This window comes from Falco naumanni, chromosome 6 (assembly GCF_017639655.2).
Source record: "Falco naumanni isolate bFalNau1 chromosome 6, bFalNau1.pat, whole genome shotgun sequence".
Taxonomy (NCBI): domain Eukaryota; kingdom Metazoa; phylum Chordata; class Aves; order Falconiformes; family Falconidae; genus Falco; species Falco naumanni.
The window spans coordinates 10,150,178-10,176,439 of record NC_054059.1 but is presented as its reverse complement, the minus strand read 5'-3'; the positions used below and the strand labels follow the sequence as shown (position 1 = coordinate 10,176,439).

Genomic DNA, 26,262 nt, shown 5'->3' with positions numbered 1-26,262 from the left:
CAACAATACCTTCCTCCTCCCACTCTGCCTGAAAGCACATCGTTCCAAATTGCACAGCAATAAAGATGATTATTAAATAAATGTTTGGTCATATATAAAATTCTGACTGTAAACTCAGTTATCTGTTATTGACACCACTATTCTACAAGTATTGTACACTACAATACTTCAATTAAAAAAAAAAAAGCCAGCAAAACCTCCACCAACTGAGGAAGAATGAAAAAGAAACCTAAACATGTAAACACAATAAAATGAAGGAGAAACAAATTCTTTTGCACTGAGGTTTAGTTTAATCATGTTCTTACTGGTGCACATAATGATTGTACCATTCTATAGAACAAAATTAAAACTTCTGCCTCCTGATTTACACCAAGGTATCATTGCTTGAAATTGTGTTTAGTACTTTCTTCTACATACCTTTCTATAAAGTTGCATTTAGAAAGCGATGTTAAGAACTTATTGGAAAAAAATGCATGTTATCTTCAAACAGAAGTCAGAACGTATTTTTTTTCTTTCTTTTTTTTTTAAATTGCTATGTTCATATATATGAGATCTATCCTGGCAGGAATTTTGCTTATTCTAGATTTTCACAAACACAAACCCCATTAAATTTAGTATAAACATTCTTGAAAATTTATCTCCATTTACGATTTTCATGTATTTATGTTTGCTAGCTGTAATTACTATGACATCTTTCAAACTGAAGCTTAAATTGACATTGGCATCAGTGCCATCCATGGAAGGCATCTCAGGTATGGTCGAAAGAATCAAAGTTGGAAGATCAAGCTCTCTCTGTAGGTAAATATATAAAACTCCATCCAGAGATGCAATTCACAGCACTCAAGTTACAATTTGCTTGTAATAGTCTAATGCAGATGGCATGAGTTATCCCCTAATAAGGGGATATTAAAAATTCCAGGCTGAGCTGAGATGGACTTTCTTACACTGGAAGGATACTGAATCTTCCAAAGAGAGGACTGTAATTTTAGAAAATCAAAATTTTAGTACCATTTGATCATAACACATTACTTCTTGAAGCCAGCATTTCTAGCAAGATCAAGGATTTTAACAAGTGAGGGAAATGCATTTTTTAGGGTATGTCAGTCTCAGGGGTGCCACTTTACCTGACATTTGTTCCAACTGGACTACATGACCTGTAAACTTCATTAGTTTCATTCATTTATGACCTGGCAAAGGGTATCCTTACACCCCCAGCCTAGAAGGCTGTATTATTTGTCTTAAAGTATTTTTCTTATTTTACTACTGCATTGGTCACATGATTTTAAAAGCTTTTATTCAGGGCATTAACATATTAAAGTTATTTGTGATACTGGCTCTTCAAATTCTGAACTTATTTCTGCCTTTTTATATTCCGGTTTTATTAGAGGATTTGAACTACTGTATTTCTATCTGAAGACTGTAAGCTTCCTGAAAGAAGTTTTTCAAAGAAAATTAATTTTCTGGAGCAAAATGCAGTTAGACCACATGCAGCAACAGCTATGTGTCCCTCCTGGAGGGAGAGCTCCTTCATGCACAGTAAGAAAGATGAAAAATTATGGGCGGGTTGTAGGCTTGTCAGGTTTTGAATGTTATCATATGACAAGTACTCCTTCACTTCTCTCCCCTGAGTGTCTATAGCCCTTGTGGCTGCTGCTCTCTTCCTGGGCAGCAGGTAAGAAAACTTCCCCATTTTTCAGCTTTAGATCTTGTCTCTGCACACAGGCAGGAGGATTTGGTTTCAAGACAAGATGGGATCTGAGACTGAAATGTATGAAAGTGTGTATTACATGTTACATCTCACTCGTAGTAGAGGGTTACCCGCAACCAATTAAAAGATTAAGTTTTGACTAGCGGAGTGATTTTAAGTCAGCAGTATTATTGTGAATTTGGAGGGAGGGAGAGGATTACTTTGGAGTGAAATAGCACTGAACATAGAAGGGGTCAGTCATCAGGGGAACATTAATAATAAGAGAAGTTATAGCATTTAGGAAACAGGTACTGAAGTATATTTAGCTTTGAGAGTCTAAAATGGCACATGTGAGGTACATGAGAATTAGCTGCAGGAGCAATGGAGGTGACTAGCGATATACAGTGGTGACTGTGTGAAAAAGAAACCCCATGTGTGTATGTAGACTATGAACATATAATAGGTGTGCACACAATAGGTGTAAACAATGGGACAGCAATTGTGTCTGGGGGAGAGACTTAAGAGTAAAAAGCATGAGTGAACAAGTGGCAGAACACTGAGGTATACCTCGTCCTACTAGCTGTATAGCTAGAGAATGAGGTGTTACATTTTTTCATTATACAAGTGGCCCAGATGATTTGCCTCTGGATAAGCAAATTTTCTTAGCAGAAATATAAATTGTTTTCTGTACCTCACACAGTAATTTCAATGGGTCATTGGAACTACCAATTGGATATAAAGTAAAGTTTCGCTTGTTTTGGTTAATGTGCATTTATATTGCATATTTGAGGATGTGTGAATAAGAAATCATATTTGAAGGAAGCAAAGCTTAACCTTAAAATAAAACTGAACTGAACTGATTGGACAGCTTAATAATTTAAACAAGTGATGTGTTAAATTGGGATGATAGATAGTACTCTCTCTCATACTTTTTGCTTGTATTAGTAATTTCATTTTAGCATTTTTAAGTATGTTTTGAAGAAGCGATGCAAGTTTTTTTCTACCCAGATTGCTCCTGCTGTTCCCAGCACTGAGCAGAGCAGGCTATCAAATTTTGGCCATATGCTAATCACTTACTCTAATATGTTTAGAACTCTTCACGATACCTGTAGTACTCTGTGTATGCAGAACTAATTTTATCACAGTGAACATCGTATGAACTTTTTCTTAAATCTGACGTGTCCTAATACGGGCCTGCTGAAACTTCTGCTTCAGCCTCATCAGTGAACAGATAAATTTTAGGCTAATCAATATTGCATAATTCTTGAGAAAAGGACATAGCTAGACTTACCTGTTCAATTTCTCTGAACATCAGTCTGGAGTAGCATGTCCATGAAAAGCATTCGTTGCACATCTGAAGCAGCAAGCAACAAATGAAAGGGCACAGATAGAAGCTGATGGGGGAGAAAGTTGAGAAAATCCTGTCAGTTTATGGTCAAAGAAAACATAAAAACAGAAAAACATGCAAGGAAATAGGGGAGTGCTTACCCTGTATAACTGTTGACGTGAAAAAACTGGTGAGCATTCGTGGCACAGAGAATGGGTGAATTCCAATCCTGGGAACTTCCACAGCGATTCTTGCAAGACATAACGGTTTTCTTTTCCATGGCGATGCCAGTTATGCCAAATAGAAAGCTATGCTAAGCATAGATTGTGCTTAGGCAGCTGGGGATGAACCAGAGGCAGAAAGAATCCCCAAACATGCAGAAAACCAAGGTTTTCTAGATATTGTTTAGAAATCTTAGTGATTGAGAGTGCACAACAACCTTGTTGGGCAGGAGGAAGATATTACAGGGTACCATTCACAACAAGGCTGTGTGAACATGAAAGCAATTATGGAAATTAATGAGGATTTTATCAGTTACCCACACAGAGATGTGACCACCATCTACTCTTCATCAGTGGTTTTTTCTTGCAGAAAAAAACCCCGTGATACACCCTACAGAGTTGCCTTCTCTCAGAGCTTTTCTTGAGATCCAGGCTGGTGAGGCTCAGATGTAGTACAACAATAGTTGAAGTATTCTATTGCTAGCTTTTGTTCTATGCTTCTGGAATAACTTCTCCAGAAATAATGCTTCCTCCATGATGGTCAAGATTTTGGGATAAGCATTTACCTAGATTGCATAACTTGCTAGTAGCTACAATTAAAACAAATACAAATTTAAATTCTTACTGTTTAGGAAGTAAAGACATAGCATTATTGTTACATCCTTCATGAACTCTTTTATCTGCTTATACATTTGTATTTGGTTTATTACTGAAATTTTCTCATTTTTTGAAATAACAATCTGTCTAATTTGTTGCACAAGTGGCTTCCTTTCTGAATGGTCATATTGTTTTAGATAGAGCCACAGGAAGACTGCAATGAACGGCAGAAGAAATTTAACCATACAGAAGATATATTGATGAATTAACTCCGGAGAGGGAAAAAAATACCAAGAAGAAAGAGGAATGCTTTGTGAACAGGTGTGTGAACAGGTATAATCTCAGACAACAGAAAAAAAAGCAAGGTTTTTGCACTGGTTGAAAATGGGAAATCAAAACAGCCTAAAATTTGAGAGTGCCACAGCAAAACCTTTTTGAGCAGCCAAATGTTTAAACCACAACATGTGATCCAGCCATTTCAGAACTTTTCAGTAAGAGGTCTGGACATTTATACCAGGGGTTTTTTTCTTTTCTTTTTTTTTTTTCTTCTTAATTCTATTGTGAAATCTCAAAACAGAATTTGAAATTCAAATGTTAAGCTTACTTTAAAGACAGTACTTAGCATCTTCCTAGTAGTTTTGGGCTACTTCAGGGGGTGGAGTAACTACTATCACCATTTGGCAAGCACAACTGCCTAATCATCACTGCCCTGCTCTTTACTGCCCATGCACAACATTACTGTCCACAATAAGCACAATACTGTCTGAAAGAAGCTTCACATCTGGTCCTGGCTCATTCCTCCCACTGGCTGCTCAAGCCTGACAAATCCCATCCCACACAGCCTAAAACGACACCTCTCACTAGTTTGATTCTTTGCCCATCACCTGTTTTCATTCTGCTTTCCCTAGATGTTGTATGCAGATGTTTGTGTACGATTGTATGTGTGAGGCTGAGTCTGATTATCTTTTTGGGAGCTGTGAAAGCATTTTTTTATTGCTTTTCTTAGTGACCTCAGGTAGGCACAATTAAAGTAGTCGGTGTAGGTTACTGGTGTTCAATGTTCAGAAGTCTGTAGTAATGTTCAGCCTGCAGTTGCACACATTTGATAATCAATGCAATAAAGTCCATCTGTGAGGCATATAGCCGATGGGGATACCGAAAAGAATCTCATACTATTTTATTTCTGGTAGCCAGCTCTTCCTTTTGTGGTAAAAAAGAGTAAATTTAAGGTCCTAAACATGCAGTGAAGAAAAATTAGCTTCATCTTCTGAATTGTAGGGTGGGGAAATGGATGGAAATTTATGTAGCGGAACTGCAGGCAGCTGTTTAGACCCTAACCCTCTGTCCAACATTACACAACACCAAGTAGTTTCTGCTGTTTCACACCAGCAACAGTTCAAAGGTTTGTTGTTGTTTTTTAAATCTTGCTAAGAAATGCAGCTATGAAATGCAGCCAGGCACAAAGCGTGAATAATTCTGTACCTGTTAGTGAGGAATTCTGCTTGCTGCATTAAAATTAATATTACCAACACTGTTGACTTTAATAAAATCTCTGTTGTAAATGCTGTTAAGTCCTGAATTCCCAGATCAAATTCTATAAGTTCCTATGAAATATGCAAAATCTAGGGAAAGAAAACAATACAGGGGATGCTATACACAGTACTGCCAGAACTGAAAAAAACCTATAGAAATAGAAAAAGTTTTAAAGAGTATATACTATTTACTCATTTAAGAACTCAGTAAATAGATTTTTAACATCTCTTTTCTGTTATCCATGCAGTATGTTTTGTGTACTATAAGATTTTAAGCAAATATAATAACTACAGCATCCCTTCTTTTTAGGCAGAGAACAATTATTTTTCTTCTGCTACTCAGTTGCAGAGATAATGATGGAATTCTTATATTGTAGTGCTTATTTTAAACGCAGCTTGTGTTCAACAAGGAGGAACAAGATAGTGGTCCTTATTTTGGTGGAAGTTCTTTTTTACAGCTCTATATATTTAATTCTGTTTTACAGATTGACAGGTTCCAACCCAAACATGCAACAAATAATTTCTTAAAGTAGTGTTTAAAGGGTCAGTATCACCTGCTTACAGGATCAAAACTGCATTTACAGAAGGTCTTCATCTCTTTAAGCAAACTATTCCATGCTCTGTGAGCACAGGCAATAATGGCTTTAGGAAGATGAAAAACCTTTATGTATTTTTTGACCAAATCTCAAATTATACGAGAAAAAATTGTTGAAGAAATCTGTGTCAGTAGGTGGTGAACTTTCCGTTTGTATTATCCTTCCTAAAATTTCCCTCGGTCCTGATGACATTGAAATTCATTTAAATATGCAATATATTGTCTCTGAGGATCACTTAGAAACACAGAATCTAATCCCCATTTTGAACTGAGGTATCGAAGTCTGTGTGCGAGTCAAATGAACTGTGGTCCTACACTGTCACTGTGGAACAATCAAGCAAGCTCGAACCCTGGAGCCAGAGAGATCCATCTCCTGTATCTCTCCCACCCAGTGAAAAAGTCAAGCACTAACTGTAATAAATTGTAATAAACAAATTCTTTACAATTTTAGAATGAAACTAGTATTTTCAGCCTAAGTTGCTCTGCATTTCTGGTGAGCCAAATACCCTCTGCTGCTTCTCTTCAATCATTTGAAGCTGTTAGGCTACAAAGTTTTTCAGCTATTTAGCAAGCTGCAAAATATGTGGCTTTATGTGGTTTTAATGACACCAAATCTCTAACCCAATGAGAATGAAAAATGCATATGACTCTTTTTTTCCCCTGCAAATGTAATGCTTTACCACAGTTATAATGAATGCTATTTAAAGGTATGCTGTACTGTTATTTAAAGGTATGCTGTGCTTTTATCAGCAGCACTACAAGACCTCTCAGCATGCATTTGAAAATAGTTGTGTTTAACACTTTTCAACATAAACTTTCTTTTCAGGAACACTTGAAAATTGATTCTTATGAGAAGTGATTTTCTAATCTAAGTCATAAGGTATTTGTCTTTCACTTCAGAACCCTGCGTATAAAGGCCAGACTACAGGATGGGAAGTTCTTATTCAGTACATAAACTACCAGGTGCAACAACTTGACCATGTTATGCTCTTCGGTGTCTGGAGCAGATTAGTGCATGATCCCAAGTGGCCGCTTTTATGTTCTTTATTCTTGAAAATTATCTTGTTATTTACTGGATTCAGAAAGAAGAATGCTATAGACTATACACTGTACATAGGCACTTCCCCCCTCTCACATTTTTGCTCTGTGGGCTCATTGTGAAGGATGAATCCCCATGTAGCGGGGTGTTTCCGATCAGCTATGTGAACGTTGCCTGTTTGCCTTACGGGATGTGGCTGGGCAGGGGGGATGAATGGGCCCTGCCGCCTCGCTGTTTCTGGGCATGCTCGGTCAGGAAGAACATCCTGAAAGGGGGAGGAGGGTTTGTTACGCTCACTCCAAGAGGTTTCTGGAGTGCAGGGTGGGACATGAAAGGCCAAGGACTGAGCAAGGAAGGAGCTGGCAGAACAGGGACAGAATAGAGCCCCCTACAGGAGCAGGGGACTTTCCTGCAGCAGGGAGCAAACTTATGAGCTTTGAGGATGATGTTCTTGGGGATCCAGAAACACTGAGTGTGCTTGTGCAAGCTAGTGCATACTGTGGGAATTTTGCCCTGAATTTGTTTTTCTCTGCAGATTTTTTAGTATTGCTTAGAGACTATGTGGGGACTTCAGAGAATCCTGCTGACTTCGATGAAGTTCTTACCTGCCCTCTACATTTCTGTTGAGATGGTCACTCAAAAATCTGAGACAAAGCACATCTGAAGATTCATTCAAGAACCAATTCCTTGCATGTGTTTGTAGCAACCCTAGCATCTTACACAGCTAGCACAGGCTTCTTAGAAATGTAAGTAAAATTAAAGTTTACTGACCTAATGTTGAGATGGTGAGGCCAAGCCAGGGATCAGGAGAGGGAGCAGACAAACTGGGACAGATGAAGAGCAATAGCTGGAACCATGACTCTTGCTGCTTTGCCAGTGGAGGCTGCTGCCCCACAGAATCCAGTTACCTGTGCATTATAGTTCTCCACAGCATCTAGAATGGCTTTCCAAGCCCCCAATGGAGGTGATGGAGGCATTTTGCTGTTCTAGGGGAAAGCCTAATTTGCCTGTGCCTCAAAGCTAACCTTATCTTTGTCTGAAGTTTTTTCATCTGCAGAGTCAACACTTTTCTGATAACCGTGGGAAACATGACTATCATATATTTTTCATTTTAAAGGTTAAATTATACAGACTTTTTTCCACCCAGACATATGTATGTACATACGTTTTTGATTTAAGTGTTTTTTCTTATTTATCTGGATGCCTCTAAAAAACCCTACTGTATGGATAAAACTGAATAAACAAAATAGGAAACAGGAATTCAAAAAACTTTTTTACATTCATCAGACCTGTAGATATGTAAAATTCTTTAGCCATGGTATTTTTTGCTTGCAATAAATTATTTCATGATACTCTTGCTGTTATCACCCATATCTATCTGTGGAACCCAAAGTAATTTACCTTCCATGTTTTAAATACTGATTTTTTTTTTTGTGTTTGCTTGGGATTTCCTTTTTTTTTTGCTTGCCCCTTTGAATTTTTACTGTAATACCCTGTACAAAGCATGCCTTATCCTTAGGCATTTGTTGTTGGGTAGGATTTTTTTTTTCTTTGACGACCTTGAAGTCAGATACATAGGATTTTCCTGAATTGGGCATTAGAAATGTAAATTTTGCACCTTTGATGGTCCAGAAAAATTTCTGTCACAACTGAAAGGAATGCTTACTGTACACATGGCTGTATGTGTGTGTAATAACAACTGGATCTTTCCTATTCTCTCTTACGGAAAAATCTTTTGTGTCTTACCTTGTCCAGACAGACTATCTTGGTCAGCTTCCTTGAAAGGTGTTTCTGTTATATCAGGCAGTTCTTTCTTCTCTTCAGCTTCACTGTTCTCATCTCTGGCTTGCAGGAGATTAGGTGGGGTAAAGCTACCTGTGGTATCAGCTGCTGATGTGGTAGCCTGCTCCACTGGAGACTCATAGCCATCGGTGATTAAGTCATTGCTAGCAGAATCATCTGCTGGAGGAGGCAAATAGGAATCCTCTGATTCTGGAGGACTGCTAGTGCTACCCAGAGCACTGAAAGGCACTGTGAAACTTTGGTGGTCAGTCACGATATCTTCTGCGTCTGGAGGAGATTTGACCTGAAATTGTTCTCTGGAGGGTTTGGTAGGGAACACAGGTTCAGATGAAACAAAATTATTAAACTCTTCAGGGGCACTGACCTCTCCACTTAGCACAGGAATTCCAGTTGTAAATTCATTGATCAAAATGTCTCTGGTTTGGTCCACTGTTGCTGCGCTGGGGTAACCTAGTGGGAGTTCCACACTCACGGAGTCCTGAAAAAGTTTTTTAAAAGCAGCTTTCATTATTACGTTTAACTGTCATTGCTAAAAAGGCCAATAATCTTTAGCCACAGGAGCTTGCAAACAGCTTACTCAGCATGAAGTCATGGGACATATAAAAAGCTTGGCATGTGCATGTGATCCTAATCATATTGCCTGTAATTTTAAAAATGGTCAAAGAAAGATGAATTTAACTATCCCTGTCAATAGCTCTCCTTCTGACATTGAAAAGTACTACTGAATTGGTAAGGCATTGTTTACTTTGTAATTAAAACTGGAAAAGGTAATCAAGCAGCAGCATTAACCTGTAAATGCTCTGAACAGTATCTCTGTTGCCGTATAACAGTACAAAATTAATCCTTACAGCATTTATAAAAGGCAGTTATGTATTTTAGCATAAGAGCCTTTGTCTGTATATCTATGTACACCTTAACACTGCTTAATTTTATTTCTCATGGAGAAATAAATAAATAAATGTAACAACCAGTATAGACTTACCAAATCAGGGCCTTCCAGAGGAATAGTTACCATGGCCTGGATATCATTATCAAAATCACTAGGTGGTATAATAGATTCTGGCAGGGAAAAAAAGAAAAAAGAGCACACAATATTTCAGCAGTGGCACACTGAAAACTGCTCAAAGCTCATAAACTCAGTAAAAACCAGTATTAATGCTATTCTCCACCAAAAAACCCCAACTTTAAAAAAAATCCGTGTTAAGAAGAAAGGCATACATTTCTATCTAAACTAGCAATTGTGAGGAAAACAGGAATTTTATATGCATTATTCTTTGTCCCTTTTATTTAGTATAAATGGGTTAGGTCTGCAGACAGCTGTACAATGGATGAACGCTTATAACCAGCTGAAGTATGAACCACTCAGTTAAATTTGCATGGGCTGTGATGACTCATTATATTGTGTTTACCCAGAGTCCACACCATTGTTACTTTTAAGTATTTTGACTTTGGTGCCCAGACGCTCCCTTCAGCCCCTCAGAGGAGCTTTTTAAATATATCTGCATGCAAACTGTTTTTCTAAAACTGGTTATTAAAAATAACTGGTTGGAAAAAGTTGATTACAATAATTATTGTTATTCTATTCTATATCAATGAAACTTTTTCTTGGGACTTTAATCTACATTAAAATATGTCCTTTTATTCTTACAGAGAATATTAGTTCATCTAAATGTATTTTTTTTGAAAGAAAATGTTGCTATCCAAAAATGAAACACTGCAGCTAAAGTATTTTGTGTGTTTTAAGATTGTTTTGGTAAATATATAAAAGAAAAAATATTCTAAGTTATTTTCCCCCTTTTTAACTTACTTCCCCAAAACCAGGGCTATTCTAGCTTTGAAAAGATCATTGATGGACTAGAAGGGGTTATTTATTAGGTGGTTTACTGAACAGGCTGCAGCCCTTCAGCCTTCTGCTGGAGGTCTTCACACCTAGCTTGTCATCTACACTCCCTCTGTGTTTCAGAGAGCAAAATGCACCTCTACAGTGTGTTTCACACCACCAATTTTAGATGGGATCAAATGCTTTTTAAGGTGTCCACTCTCTGATATCACTATGAGCTTAGATGGCTTGCTTACAATCGACACAGCTTTCAGAAAGCTAAATTTATGTTAAAGGAAGCCCTCACTTTTTGTCATATTAGAGAAATGAGACTGTCCATACTGGGGAATTAAAAAGATACAGTGAATATTCATAGTCTTCTCCCCACCCCCCTTATTTGTCTTAACGTGCAAAATATCCAGCTTTTCTAAACAAAGAACCAAGGAAAATAGATCCTCCAGCATGACTGGCAGTTAGGCTGTATAATTATAAAGGCACATCTAGCTATAAAATTTAACTCAGATCTGTGCATCCTTTGGGTGCTATGCAACACTTTGGAGAATGGGACACATCAAATGAAAACGATCTGTTAGAGAGGCAAAGGAGACCTTACTGAAATTGCATCAGTTTGAAAGGGCAAGGTTCAGACCTGTGCCTGGCACTGGCCTGCCCACTGACCATCAGTAAACTGAAGTGTTCCGAGGTCCATTGGCAGAGACTGGTCTTCATGGAGTGCTATGGCAACAAGTTGCTGAAGGTCTGTTACTGTGAGTTTAGTTCCTGATATTTCCCTCTCTTCCTTTGGAGAAAGTGGAATTTTCTCATTTTCAACCTTATTAGATCCAATAGTTGAAATGTCATCTGGTGTGCTTTTGATTTCTGAGCCATCTCTTTCAAAGTTTACCACATATCGTGCTATAGTGCTGCTTGATCTGCAAAGGGAAGATGCAAAAATGCCCAGTGCAGCAAAATTAGTTACTGGCTGAGGACTGATTTTACAAACAAACAAAAATATATGCAACCACAACTTATTAACTTCTGTAAAAATAATGCAGATATACTTCTTTCTAATGAGACTGTCACTTTTGCTATACCTAAACCTTTTTTTCTCTATGCAAAATTTTTAATAAAAATTCTAATATTGAAGAAAATTATAAAAATGGTCTAAAATAATTCAGTTTAATCTGACTACTCAGAGACCTGTAGAACTGGTAATATAGTTTGAAGTTGTTGACTATTCATTCAAATAGTCGTTCAGGAATGTTACTGGAAGCCATAACCACCTATTAATTATGCAGAAACCAATGAAAAAGGATTAGACATTTCATAAAACTAAGGATAAACAAAAATTAGATCACATCTGGTGCAATTTTTTGCTCTTTTTTGAAGAATAGCATGAAAGTTAGTTAATATGGCAAGCAAATAACTTTTCATAATGGGTATCTTTTCCAAGTCCAAATGAATGTGTATAGGTTCTCCCTAGATGTACTCGTTTAAGAGAAATCTCGAATTTTCACCATTATGAATACAATACTTTTCATAGATGCTAAATTCACCTAGTTAAAATGAAAAATAAAGAGTACATTGTAAAATATTTGTACTCCTCTATGTTGCTTTTTATAACATCAAATAACTGGAGAGAGAGGAATTTCGCTTTATCTGCTATGTGCTACATATTTACATTTATATGACATTGCAAGAATTCAGGAAAAGCGTTAGACAGTTCTTCCTTTTAAACTACAAGTAAAAGAGAAATTCTGGGAAATGCTAGACAAATTATTCCCCAGCAACACTTTTCAGCAACAACAGACTCTGTAGCTGTTTGTATTACCAGTCAAAAGCTCCCTGCATTTAATCAGGCTAGTAACTGGTCGCTTTGCCGTTCTATCTGGCCTGATAATGGAGATAACAAAACAAAACAAATACATAATAATTGAAGATAATGTGTATACGGTAATACAGTTAGGAAACAGCAGATCAAAAATGAAACTTTAAATATGAAGTTCCCCTATTCTTTTTTCACTTTCAGTTTATGACTAATAGAGAACTTTAGTTGTCTGGATGTGAATTTTCTTAGGTCAAACAATTTTCTTTTCTTCAGAGAGATCCTGACAATAGTTGATTACATGAACCTTTCAGGATAAGGTAAAAGCTGTCCCTGTTGCTTTATATCACAGATTTTACACTTAGGCAGAACAAAAATCTATTCACTTTGTCACATCAAGATAAAGAACATTTATTGATGTATCTATCTACACCTAATAGTCTATAAAATGATTAATCTTAATTATAAATTACAAATTACCCATCTTTCTCCTTCTTCTGTCTTCATTTCATCACAGAAGAAAGGGTGTGATAAAGGATTGCAAAAGAAAGAAAAACAAAGATTCATGAATACTAGGAAATCAGTCAGTTATACGTCAAATCACCTTTTACCAATTTATCTTATCTTCTGTGTGTCATCTATAATTTTTATCTCTGTGTGGAAATGACAGCCTACTCTCCATCATTTCACTTTTCCCCTTCCAAACAATGGGAATCTCCATGATCTGAGTGGGGAAACAGAAATTTTACTTTACCTTGATAGTTTGAAATATTTGCTTTCCTATTTCCCACTACAAATGGTGCAATCTGAGCACTGTCATTGCTAATCTGTATCTTTATGGTGGCAATGAACACCCACATGAATTTATGTCTTTTTTCCTGCTCTTTATTCCCTTTCAAATTTATATTATTTCTTACTATTAATAATTAGCTTTCCCCTTGATTCTTTACATAATGTGCTCTTATCTACAGAAGAAAAAACGTATCAAATACTCAGATTTTGATCCCTCTCCTTCCCCTGCAGATTCTCTATTGAAAAGACACGCAGTAGCTTGCATTAGTAGTAAGCATACAAAGAAGCTAAACTGAAAAAAAATGGCAAGACAGAACACAAATTTGTAAAAAAAAATGAAATATTTTTAATTGTTTGAAACACCTGGGAAACACCTACTGGCTAAATTTTATATATGTGAACATGTAGCCTCCTGCAACCTTCTCTTGCCAAGGCACCTTCACTTTGATCTATGAAGGGCACAGGATCCACACACAAAAAAGTAGCCACCTAAATAATCATACTCCTAACTCTCTTCACCTTGTCATTTAAGTAAGTCCTTAATACAATGTTGCTAGCAAACAATTTCAAAGGAATTATTGATTACTTGACCCCTCAGGGAATCAAAGCTACTTCTGCTTAGTAATTCAAAACCTCATAGTCTCACCTGGGGTGTGTTTGCACTTCTCTCCATACAGTCTCTGTTGCTCCCAGAAAACTATTTCCTGTTTATAGTGATAAACACCCCACTATTCTATAGGTCTCTTCGTGTTGGAGGGAAAGAAAAAAAGAGGAGAATTCTAGTAGCCAGCAGAAAAATTAGCCCCATTTTCTTACTTACTTAAATCCTAATACGTGGATTTCTTTGAATCCTGGAAGTTTCTCAAATATTTTTTGCATCTATAGAAAACCATAAAATCATTAATTCAGAGCAAGTTCTACAGCTAAAAGGAAAGCACAGGTTGACTACCTAAACAATACTTTTCATATTTCAGAAACAGCTTTAGAAAACAGTCCTCTTTGTGGTATCATCATTGCTCAACTTAAACACAATATTTGGTTTGTATATGCTGCCTTTACTACCTGTTAATAGGGAAAATGAAGTACAAAGTACAGCTTTTTTTAGTAATGTAATTATGTAAATCAGTGATAATCTAGTTCATGAGTGAATCAAACAACACAAATTAAATTATTTTCTCACTTTCAGCAGTTTTGGTCCATGAATAATTTTTTGATTCAAGTCACCTTAACTGTAAATCGCTAATTTTTTAGAAATATTAGTCAGATGCAGATGGAGTTAGATTATTTGACAAATCATTTATAAACAGTTTTAACTATCTTGTACAAATAAAATAACTTCATATATTTTTAATTCTAATGTAAACAAATGTAGAGTTTCATGGTTTTGAATAGAAGAGACAGTATGAAGAATTAAAAATGAACAGAAAAGGTGAAGCCTCTGTATAGACTTTAGGATAAGTGGTTTTACCATTAACTCAAGAATTAAGAGTGTTTTGAGATCCAGCTGATTGATCTTTTAGTCTTTCACAATTAGCAACATTTATATAGCTATATGAAATAAAATATTTTCTGTACATCTACTATGTCAGAGGAAAGGGATTTTTTTTTAGGCACACAGTTCCATAGTTCCTTTCTGATTCACTTCCTGGTCCTCTTAAGTACCAGGCAACACATCATCTTTCATCTGCAAGCACAGCCTGTGGAGTTGGGGGAATTTAGCACATGAAAAGAAGTGAAAGAGCCTTTTGAGGAATCAGGTCCTTTTAATTCAGCATATCACTGAAAAAGTATATAAACTAATGTGGCAATCTTTCCTCTTCCTTAGCTATATCATTCTGTACAAATACAGCATAAATTTGAAACTGATTCATTCGTGTATGAGAGTTTGTCAGAACTGGTAGGGAATGGGTGATCAGACTCACAGCTTTCTCTGCATCTCTAATGTAGGTCAAGTGAAGAAGAGTAGCAGAAGATCAGCATGTTATCACAATATCAGGTATCAGCCACACTGTATAAGCCTAGATGTCTTTTTCATCAGAGCAAGCACAAAAGAAGATAATGTCTAGAGCAGAAAATGGCCTGCCATCTACACTCCTCTTGCTCATTTCTCACAGGAGGACAGTAGGAAAGGAACTGAACTAAATCATTTTAAGCTTGGTCTAACTTAACAAAAGTAGTGCAGAAGTAGCAATTAGACTGTGGGGAGATTCTAAATGTCATCCATGTGACTAATGCTCACTGGAAGTAACAGACATTAAGGGCCTAAATCACGAGGATGCAATTTATTTTCCTAAACTTGGGCAAACACTGTAATTTTAGATGCCTTATGGTTGTCATCTGCTCAGTTGCTGCTTCTGAAGAGTACAGCTCTCATATTTGAGAGGCCCTTGCAGATTCTTGGATAACCTGGGACACCTAAAATGGCACCAGATATCCAAGTTTAGGTAACTGAATCCCCCTTTAGCCATGCTATGCCAGCTGACTGTTGGCATGGGCTCTGTTCAGTCTTTTCTTGGTTTGCTTTATATCATAACGAAGCTGATGCTTTCTTTTCACTGTATGCATGTATGTAGCTTTCTGTTTCCTACTTTCACCAAATGGATCTCAATTTACTGAGTAGTGTGAGCATCTGAATCTGCATTCCATTTCTCATGTGATTTTAAATGTATGTTGTGGTATACAGATGTACTTCTGAATATTTGCAATGTAATGCCTGCTGTAACTGCTCTCTTACCATGTCCTGGAATGAATTACAAACTGAACTTGGAACTCCACAGCCTTAACCTTTGCAAAGGCTTCTCTGGAATTTGTACAGGAGCTCCTGTATCTGGACAGAGGTTTAATTCTGAATCTAACCTCTTCACTCTCACCTTCTGAGTGCACTTGTAAAACTGTCTTGTATCAAGATTACCCTCTGCCTCCTCCATCATCTGTCTTTGGAGGAAAGCACATCAGCTTTATTTCATGGTACTGCACTACAAATAATTTTCTATTCAACATTGCATGTCAAGAACAGCTTCGGATTCGTTAAAGCAACAGATAAAACTTGGTGAAAATGGAAAATAGCAATCAAGAAACTTTGCATTTCTCCCCATCCAACTGATGAAATAACTTAGAAGTCAGATTGCTGAATTAAATCATTACATGTGTAATAAACAAAGTCTGCAGGCAGTTCAGTTTAAGAATAATACTGGAATTCTCCAGAGAAGCCACTTTTTATTAGCTCTGCCAACACATCCTTCACCATTTTTCTGTGCATATCCGAAACTGAACCAGGATAGTGAAACAGCTTGCACTAAGGAATGATCATGAAACTGATGAGAAGCTTTATTGCTAAGAGAATCTTTTGGGAACCTCAAGTCATTAACAGCTATCTATTAAATTGATAGCCGAACATTCAGTTAATATTATTGATTATATGAAAACACTGCAGATGTTCCAGTTCTTACAGACACTATGGTAATGTACAAAAAAATGACTGTAAGTCCTTTCAAGAATAGTTCAGACAACAGTAGCTAATGACTATTAACATTTATATTACATTTCTCATTAGATTTATTACAGAAATTAAATTACGACAAAGTACTGTCCCTGAATTCCTGATTAAGCTCGAATTATATTCCCAAAGTTATTCTGCTCATCAGTTGTCTGAGGCTCTACTGCTGACGTGGCCTAAATGAAGGGAAAAGCTGACTATACATGAAGGAAAACTGAAGGTCTTGAAACAATCAGAATTATCTATTTCTGTTTCATGGTGAAGGTATTTTCATAGTATGAATCTCACCCAAGTTACAAAGCCAATATTCACTCAGCCTCCTTACCTGTAGCTGAAATTTGGCAGCTAGTTGTTGGTACTGTGGGGAGTTGGGATCACTAAGTTCAGGTGTGTACTCCTGATCAGTGAGAGTGACACTGAATTCTACCATTTGCTCCACAGGCAATTCTGGGACTGTGTTTGTTCCCAGCTCCTGGAAAAGAAAAGGAGAGTGAAAAAAGGGGAGAACCAAAACTAAGTGATTTCCCCCCCCACATTTCAATATTTAGTAGGTAGAACGGCTGCCTTTTAAACTCACCCCCAAAATACCATTCTGAACCATGCCCTACATAAGTCAAGGGTTCCTAGCCACATCTGTTGACTTAATTCTTCTGCCTTTGCAAACAAGTTTCTATTACTGTGACTTGAGAATTGCCTTTGATATGTATAAATGAAGAGAATCAAACCATTTCTTGCACAGAGTGTTACCAAGTCTTCTTATTTCCATTATCATTAAAGTCTTAGAGCTTTAGTTGCCATTTTGGAGGAAAGTGTGTGACATGAAGCAGAGTGGCAGGTAAATGGTAAAGGCTAATTGGTATTCTACCCTCAATAAACCCATGGTCAACCAGAGCAGAGTGCCAGATGCTCTGTTACTGTTTTGTGTTCAGACATTTGCATTTGGTTTTTCCTGATAATAAAGTAGGATTAGCCCTACCTGTGTAACACCTTTCCTGTACAGTTGACTTCACTGCTATTAAAAGCACTTTTCGTTTGCTGTTTCCTAACACTATTTGCAGTTTTGGTCTATGCTTAATAATTTTTTCCTTTAATAATATTAAACTCCAAAAGCCAATTCATTTGTAGGGTTCAGTGTGCTGGCCATGAGAAGGATAGCCAGTATGGGTGCATTCAGAAAGATTTCCTAATTCATCCTAGATACAAAATTACACATTTTCTAATTTTAAGATCAGAATGTATCTCTCGTTCCTTATTCACAAGCAGACCTAGACTTCAAATTTCAAGTCTTGGAACACAAGTACCTGAAGAGGTGATGCAGAGAAGACACCCAGGAAATTCCTGCCTTCTGCCAATCTCTCAGTCCTTCTTCAAAAATCTTGTTACTAATGTTAACACATACAATGCCTACATTCCACTGCCAATGTGTTTTATTACACAAAAAAGGCTTTGTTTTTTTTCTGAATAAAACTTTTCAGGGTTCTGTAAAGTTTGTCTGTTAAAAATACAAAGATTTTGGAACACAGAACAAGTTTTTCTTTACTGCAAGTACTGCACATACATTGCATGTTTATACTTATTAGCAATACTTACATATTCTGTATTCTTTAAACAGTTTTTAATATTTTGGTTTGCTCAAAGATGATTCTACTCTCAGCCAGGGTTTTTCTATCTTTGATAAACAAACAGAAGAACAAGGTAATGATCAAGAAAAGACTGTCCTAGAAGAGCAGCAACCTCGTCAGCCTGGGATTTCCACTTCTGCTGCCAGGTGGGTTGGCACGAGGCTGCTAGAGGCATCTATCACATACGTAACACCTAGGTTTGCTAACTTCCAAGAAAAAGCAGAACAAGAAATATGTGCAATTACGGTGTGTCAGTAATACAGAAAATAATATAATAAAAAATGAGCAAAACTCAGGGAACACTTTCTGCACCCATTGATTCTGCATAACTCAGCTCTGCTAAGTCATTCCTTAGGATGCCTCACTTTTAGAGGAACATATGTTTTGTGTTGTATATAAAAATATGGCTCATCAGCTAGAGAAAGAGCATTCTGTAATGCTCTAACCCATAAACAGAAGATTAAGGAATACGCACTTTATGCATAGCTGCCCTATGACTTTTGAGGAGCCAGCCCTTAGGGAGCTGGTCACTAAGGACTGGGTCGAGAAGGAACGAGGAGACCTATAACAGAGGAAGTGGTTAATGCCAGTCTCCTGGTACATCTCCAACATCACAAATAAGTGATTTCCAAACCACTTTTTACCTCATATTTTATCTGCTTTTTCACTCCAGCAGCTATGATACAGATAGGAAATACACTGTTAAGACTATTCAGATTATTTTGCTTTCTCAAATCCTGAGGATGTAATAATTACATTACATAATAGTAAAAATAGCATTCATCTGGGATCCCTCAGGTGCAATTCCTGGGCTGGAGCTGAGAAGCTTGCAGAGAACAGTGGTGGTTTGCCAGGGGTGTGATGGCCGAAGCTTCAGCTGACATTTCTGCCCTCAAATTCTTGGCAGCAGCGGCACCGAGACCTTAAGTTCACTGAAGTGGGGAGGACACTGCATAGGCCTCTTCCTACAGCCAGCATGCACAAACAACAAAAAAATCAGCCAGACTGGCTTTTTCAGGAGCTGCTCTAGAAGGGCAAACTTTTCAGAAACTGAAAAAAAAAATCTCAGAGTAAAGTAGAGGGAAATGCAAGGTGCCAGCTCCCACCTGGGGCTCCTCAGCAGTCGGGTTCACCCTGGGCCCTCATGAGGCCTTGGTCTCCCTCCAAAGGGAGGTTCCAGAAGGTTCCCTGAAGCCACACAGCTGGATCAAGATGAGAACTCCCACCTTGCCACCCCCAGGCACAACAAGCCCGGGCAGGGAACATAACAGACCCTCCTCCCTCCTGCCCCCACCTCAGGGGCAACCTGCAGCAGCTGCTGTGGACTTGCAGGGGAGGGGCTGCCCGTTTCTGCTGCCATGCTGCCTCTGCTGCACGGCTGCTCTGAGGGGGCATCTGTGGGGTTCCCCTCTCTGGCTGCTGGCAAGAAGGTCTGGTCCTATCACCTGTGTGGAAAGCTCAGAAGGTATGTGTTTTTACATTATTTAATGAAGAACAAGGTTACGAAGTAGTGCAAAACAGGGAATGGACCTCTCAGAGGAGTGAAGGCTCTGCCTAAAAGCTGGTTGGCATGGTTTTATACTTTCTAACATGTTTGCAAGAAACATCACGCACTATTCCAGTACAGGACAGATGTTAATGAAACTTCAGTCCTGCTAGCAGTAACAGAGTGGACAGTTTGTGGTTTATAACCACTAAGTGTTTATAAGGTTTCCCCTTCTTTTCTGCTGGCTGAGCTCCAAAAGAACATGTGGGTGAAAAAAATGGGATAGCAAAACAGGTGGCCCTCACCTTTACAGGAGTCTTCGTGTCGTTAACAATTTCGTTGAGCAGCGTGCCATTAGGTACTGGTGCATATGGAGAGAGGGATGTGCCAGGGGAACCTGCGAGGGTTTAAAGTAAAATCAGGCAAGAACAGGTTTGCACACCAACAATTTATGGCATGGGTAAAGCTGCTGCTTTTATATGCAATAGATGGCCTTTCCAGCTCAAAACATCAGTAGCATCCATGTGTGTGACTGAAGGCAAAGATGGCACTGACTATGCATCAATGAAGCTGGGTGAATTAAATAAGAATATTAGATAATTTCCTGTCATATTGCATTATATATCATCAAATGTCTAAGCTTGATGTTGCTAATTCAGATCTTTGTCTCAATGGTAGCCATCTTTAGGGCTCAGTGTAAAGTAACAAGAGGCTTTGACAGAGTTTTCCAGCTAGAGGTAAAATTACCATGCTGGAAGTCGCTATCAATAAGGTTCTGTCATATTTGGCCCTCATAAAGGTATGTGTGCAAGATGTTTCCTCCTTGAACAAAAAAGCTCATATTTAAAGATTTTTATTACTGCATAAATTTCTAGCATAATTTTAAAGAACTGTAGTACACAACAGTGTTAGAAGGTCTAAACGAAATAATCTTCTCAGATGTCTAGCATTGCTGTGAATTTATGGCTAAAGTAATTATTTTAATCCATCTGCTTATTTTGGCTAACACAATGCAGCAGCTGACACTGAATGTTTCATAACTGAAGCTAGATTAGTGCTACTATCTACAGGTGAAATTAGGAAAATGTATTTAAAGACCAAAACAAACTAGAATACTATACTGGAGTAGCAGACATGCTGTAAAGAAATAAAAAAATACTTCTTACAGGATATTTTGCTAAAGCATTTTCATTGTACTTCACTAAACTTGTCATGCTTCTACTGCATTCATTAAATTACAGCCTTCTAAGATCTATGGTTTTAGCAATTCTATTTAACGGGTAGGTGCACAGCAAGCAGATTTGGTTACCTGCAGAAACGGAAGGAACATCTTCCAGCTTTTTTCCACCTGTTTTCTCTGTCGATATTTCATCTTTCCTATCAATCAAATAAAAATGAGTGATTTAAGGATCAGCATGTTGTACCGGCAATGGCAAAGGTGTAAAAAAAAAAAAAAAAAAAAAAAAAGAAAAGAAAGAAAAAAGTAGAAATGTCCCCTATATTAAGTGTACTTTAAATGAGAGAATTTACATCTAATGGAATATTTGATAAGCTAGTTAAACAGGCAATGGAACAGTAGATGGTATTTTATATTCAACAGTTTATGTATTTCCCTTCCTCTCCTTCAGTATGGTATTTGCTCTTACAATGAACAAAAATACTGATTTGATACATTCTTCTACCAAGGACTACCAATCCTGTCAAGTGTCTGTTCATGAGGTTTTATTACTGATTTTCTCCAAGCAATCAAAGGGATGGAGTCACAGCAATTTAATCGGTGCGCAGGTCTGCTTTTTCTCATTTCAAAGTCTATGAATGGCTGACCACTGACTAAAATGGAAGCAAGACTTCTTGTACATTGTTAAACCAACTATTGTCTCCTTTGCTATATCCTATCCTGTTAAGATGAGGGCTTTAGGCTGCTTCTGATTTTAGACCCAATGAATGTTTTATGGTTCCAAGGGTATTTCATATAGTTAGCTGTGAGGAGAGGATGGGTAGGCTTATTTTTCGGTTGTCAGCCTGCATTATAATGTTGTAAGGGCACTTCCAACAAATGAAAGTTTCAAATCAGGTTCCTGGATCAAGATTATTATGAATTATAGCAATGTTTATGTTTGGATCTGGATGTAATATTCATGGGTTAATGCCAACCATGGGGCCTGTGGCAGACAGCTGAAAACTCAAATAAGAATATCGTGGGTGTGATGTACAGATTGTCTGCCTTGCCTCACAGGATTTGTTTTTGTATTGTCGATATTATTTTCTGTTGTTTTACAGTCATGTGCTGATGAATAAATTTTGTAACTGCAACTGTTAGCTTGCCCAAAAAACAGAAGTCGTATGTATCTATAGGTACATTTTATAATAAATATGTTACAGATTCCTGCAGTTAAATCTACAGAATAATTTCTGCTCTGAAACCAAATTTTTATTCATTTGTAGCTTTTGGAAACATTTAGATTCTTAGGTAAGACTCTTCTAAGTGACAATTTGAAAATTTTCTTTTCTGAAACTGGGATGAATAATTTCAGTTCTTTCAGATTCCGAGTAGAGTGTGGAGACAAACAGTATAAAATAAAAAGCCCAACTGTGGAAATAAATGAGGATAGAATTCCTCAGATTTTCTGTTGAAATACCTATTATTAAAGGCAGTGCACGCAGGTGAAGTGCTTGTGAAAACTGATATGAGTGCAAGAAGTAAGAGCACTGCACATTTGCAGTGTGGTGTTAAATGAGACAACACGAAACTTATAGCATAGACAGAAAAGATGACTGGGTGGCATTTCTATACAGGACCAACCTAAATATTTAATAACATAAATATAGAACATGAACAACCTCTGATTTACCACATCCTCTGCATGTCTTGTGTGGTGAGAACTAAAGTATATTTGAAAAGTTTTCACAATGTTAACTAATTATGTGTTGTGTCTTAAACTGCAGCCTGGTCTCTCTACATGGCATCTACAGAAGATACAAAATGTTTCCCAAACCACGCAGTAGTAAAGATGAAGCCCAGCTATGCATAATCGTGACTGTTTGTATTTCCAGCTAAAATACAAAGTAATTTCATAGAATTTACTTCACCTTCTGAATTGTGATTAGGGAGAACTGTACTGTTCACAAAGAGCATAAGAACTCTGAGATCAGTCACTTGACTTACTGCCTTGCTGCTGCTGTTTGCACTAGACTGAGTAAAAAGACTTCACCTTGGACTTCCAGGGGAGTTTAATTAGGCCCTACATTATTAAATACATTTCTGAGAAAGAAGAACACTCAAAGTTCCCATGTCATAATGAACACAGATACGTACGCCCTCTGTGATCATGAGACAGTATACTTTAGGAATGGAAAAGATGATTTGCTACAGATGAAAATCTAAAAAAATTCGAAGGAAAAAAAATAATACATCAGAGAAACCGTGGACGGTGATTTGTCTGGCTGTACTGTATTATTTATGTGCAGAGAGACAGAGTTCAGTCCTGTAATTTAGTCCTGCCATTCTCAGACTTCTGAGCATTGCCAGGAGCATATTTTTCCCCAAGAGTTTATGGAATAAACCATCACATTACATATCATGATAGTGTTAACTAAAAATACAGGGGAAAGCTAAAGTGAAGGCAAAGAGTTTTCGTATTTTTGCCTAATGTAGCCTCCCAGATCAACTTTTGTTAAGCTCTCTCACTTGTCTGTTGAGAATTATAGTAATTGTGGGTGATCTTGTGTCACAGTTCCAGTCAACACCAGTATAACACAAAGCCGTGGCTCTGTCAGGGTTTTATGCTCACATTAATCTAAGAAGACATTCTGTGGTGCCTCAAAGTGAATGGGCAAAATCTGGCCGCCTTCGTTATTTGTGATTCAATTACTGTGTACTATGACCTACAGTATACACAACTCTCACAGCACACACCAAATACACCACAGTTCTATCTGTTTATCTGTTCACATACATGCACATCTACACATATCTTTTTGAAAAAAAGGCAGTAACATCAAGTGGCAAGGATCTACTTGTGCTACTTACCTTTCCTGGAAGGTTCTATGTTTTACTCGCTGCGAAAAGATTAAGAAAAACAGCATTTTACTAGTGGGTGTATCCAACCATTGAGCAGAAGCCTGTTAGCTCTTTCATTTACTGTGCTTTTATGTTCTCCTTCTAACACATGCCCCCTCCTCTTCCTGAGCAATACTTTGCCCTTATATAAGCAGATGGGGAGGGACTTGGAAGTCTCCCTCAGTTTCTAAGCAAATGTCAGTAATCCTTACCCGTTGGATTATTTCCAGGTGCTCTTGAGAATTGCTGAAATTTTTGCCAATGTCGAATATGCAGAAGGTTTCCCTCTGGCAGGCAGTTACCCAGTTCTGATATTCAGAAGTATCAGGAATCCGATCCAGAAAAATACGAAAGGCTTCCCACACAGCTTCCTGGCAGACTGAGTAAGAAGAAGGGGGCTGGGGATGGATGCTTTGTACCAACAAGTAAACTTGAAAGCCTTTTTAAAGTGACTTGGGATTTAAACATTTTACTGGCCTTAATAAACAAATCCAGCTTCTAGGTGTTTTTAGATTCTTACATCTTTTAGGTATTTTTGAGTTGACAGTCCTTTATCTTTGTGCTAAAGGATTAACTGTCTTTAAGGACTGCTAATTTCTCTCATTTTAAAAGAGAGATTAATTTGGCCTGACATCAACATCATCATGAATCAGGAGAAAACACAAAGCACGCTTCCTTCACCTCAAAGTTACATACAAACAAAGATACATACTGGAGGTTATAGTAAGAGCAAACAGGGAGGCAGAGAAAAAAAATATCTAGCAGTCATATTTGAATAATGATAATTTTAACTGTATACAAAGGTTTTGTACATTAGTATGGTTCACTATGCATAAAGCAAGATAAACAGAACATATTCAAAATTTTGATGTTGCCCACATATATACAAAAATATTTTAATGGAAAAATATTTTTTAAATGCAGCAGGCTGGTTTGATTATATTTCAAATTTTCAATGAAATCAGTCTTTTTAAAATCTTAAGGATATTCTGCAGCAGGTACCTGCTTTTGGGTTTCTTTAAACACCACTGGAATAATTGAATTACTTAGTATAGGCAAAATTCCTTTAGAAAGAACATGATTTCCTTCCTCTCTGCACAACTGTATACAATCATTTGTTCAATGTTAAATACCTCTTCCATGGTGATGAATCACCCAGTTAAATGCCAGGCTACATCAGACAAGATTAACAGGTACTGTGGCTGCAGAGAGAACTGTAGTGTTCTGCATCATTTAGGGGAATTAAAGTGAACAAAAAGAGAATAAGACAGTAAGGGAGATTTTGAAAAGGCAGTATTCAGGAGTGGCTCTAAGGAAGCTTCACTCACTGGATGCAAACGGACTTTACATGAGATTATGTAAAATGCATCATATAATAATGGAGACTAATACTTTTACATATTCTGTTTGCTCTTTATGCAAGAAATCTGTGAAGTTCAGCTTTAGTATGTTACGAAATACATTAGAATGCATATTTGGGTGTGGTGTCGAGCTTTTTGATCTGTTTTCTAGCAGTCAGAACTCTGTCAGCCATTTCTGGGAAAACTTGTAGAAGATAAGTTCTTGCTGCAAGGATGTTTCTCTCTAGCACTGTGAGTGAGGATCAGGACATGTATGAGTATGTGAGGGAGGGGAAAAAGGAGCAGCAACAGCTAGGTTATAAAATAACTGCTCAGAAATACTTTATAGAGTTTAATTTCTCTTGATGATCCTGATAACACAGGTCTTAAATATGTCTGCAGATGTGCGTTTTTGAGAATTGCAGATGGCCAGGTGGGGCTACACTTCTGAGTGCATTTTTACCAACATCTTGCTGACGTGTCCTCTTTTTTTTTTTGAGGTTGAAACCATTTCTAAGAGACTTTGGAGGATAAACTATGTCCTCCTCCAAACAGCTACTGACTGCCTAAGTATACTAACATGCCTTTGGATTTCTGTTAAGATAGCAGCCTTTCCCCACACCCAAAACACTTGGGTTTCACTTAACCTGCTTTGCACAGCCTCACACTAAACATGGAATGAATTCTGGCTGCACCTGAGTCACGTTTAAAATGACTGAGTGGTCCAAAGAGATCCTCGAGCTAGCACAGAGCCAGCTGGGAAGTGCTGTTCTGTATGTACATTCCTGCTTAACTGCAGAAATGTCCACTTAGTGCTTTGGGTTTGTGTGGCAAAGTTTTGGTAACAGTGGTGCTACAGGGGTAGCTTCTGTGATAAGTTGATGAGAACTTCCCCCATATCCCATAAAGCCAATGCCAGTTGGTTCCAAGATGGACCCACTGGTGGCCAAGGCTGAGCCCATCATTGATGGTGGTAGCACTTCTGTGATAACATATTTAAGAAGGGGACCAAAAAAACCCT

General features: G+C 37.6%; 1 protein-coding gene across 2 annotated transcripts in view; it reads right to left on the bottom strand.

Annotated features, from left to right (window-relative positions):
• The window catches only part of IMPG1 (interphotoreceptor matrix proteoglycan 1), a 66,800-nt gene that overhangs the window by 23,740 nt on the left and 16,798 nt on the right, over positions 1 to 26,262 (bottom strand). For both annotated transcript variants that reach the window (XM_040599256.1, XM_040599257.1), the window contains exons 3-12: positions 24,114 to 24,280; positions 23,872 to 23,900; positions 21,151 to 21,218; positions 20,147 to 20,238; positions 17,059 to 17,205; positions 14,058 to 14,116; positions 12,926 to 12,946; positions 11,299 to 11,552; positions 9,784 to 9,860; positions 8,745 to 9,279 (exon numbers count right to left, since the gene is read on the bottom strand). In XM_040599256.1, coding sequence (XP_040455190.1) covers positions 8,745 to 9,279; positions 9,784 to 9,860; positions 11,299 to 11,552; positions 12,926 to 12,946; positions 14,058 to 14,116; positions 17,059 to 17,205; positions 20,147 to 20,238; positions 21,151 to 21,218; positions 23,872 to 23,900; positions 24,114 to 24,280 — 1,449 coding nt within the window. The remainder of the gene's footprint in view (positions 1 to 8,744; positions 9,280 to 9,783; positions 9,861 to 11,298; positions 11,553 to 12,925; positions 12,947 to 14,057; positions 14,117 to 17,058; positions 17,206 to 20,146; positions 20,239 to 21,150; positions 21,219 to 23,871; positions 23,901 to 24,113; positions 24,281 to 26,262) is intronic.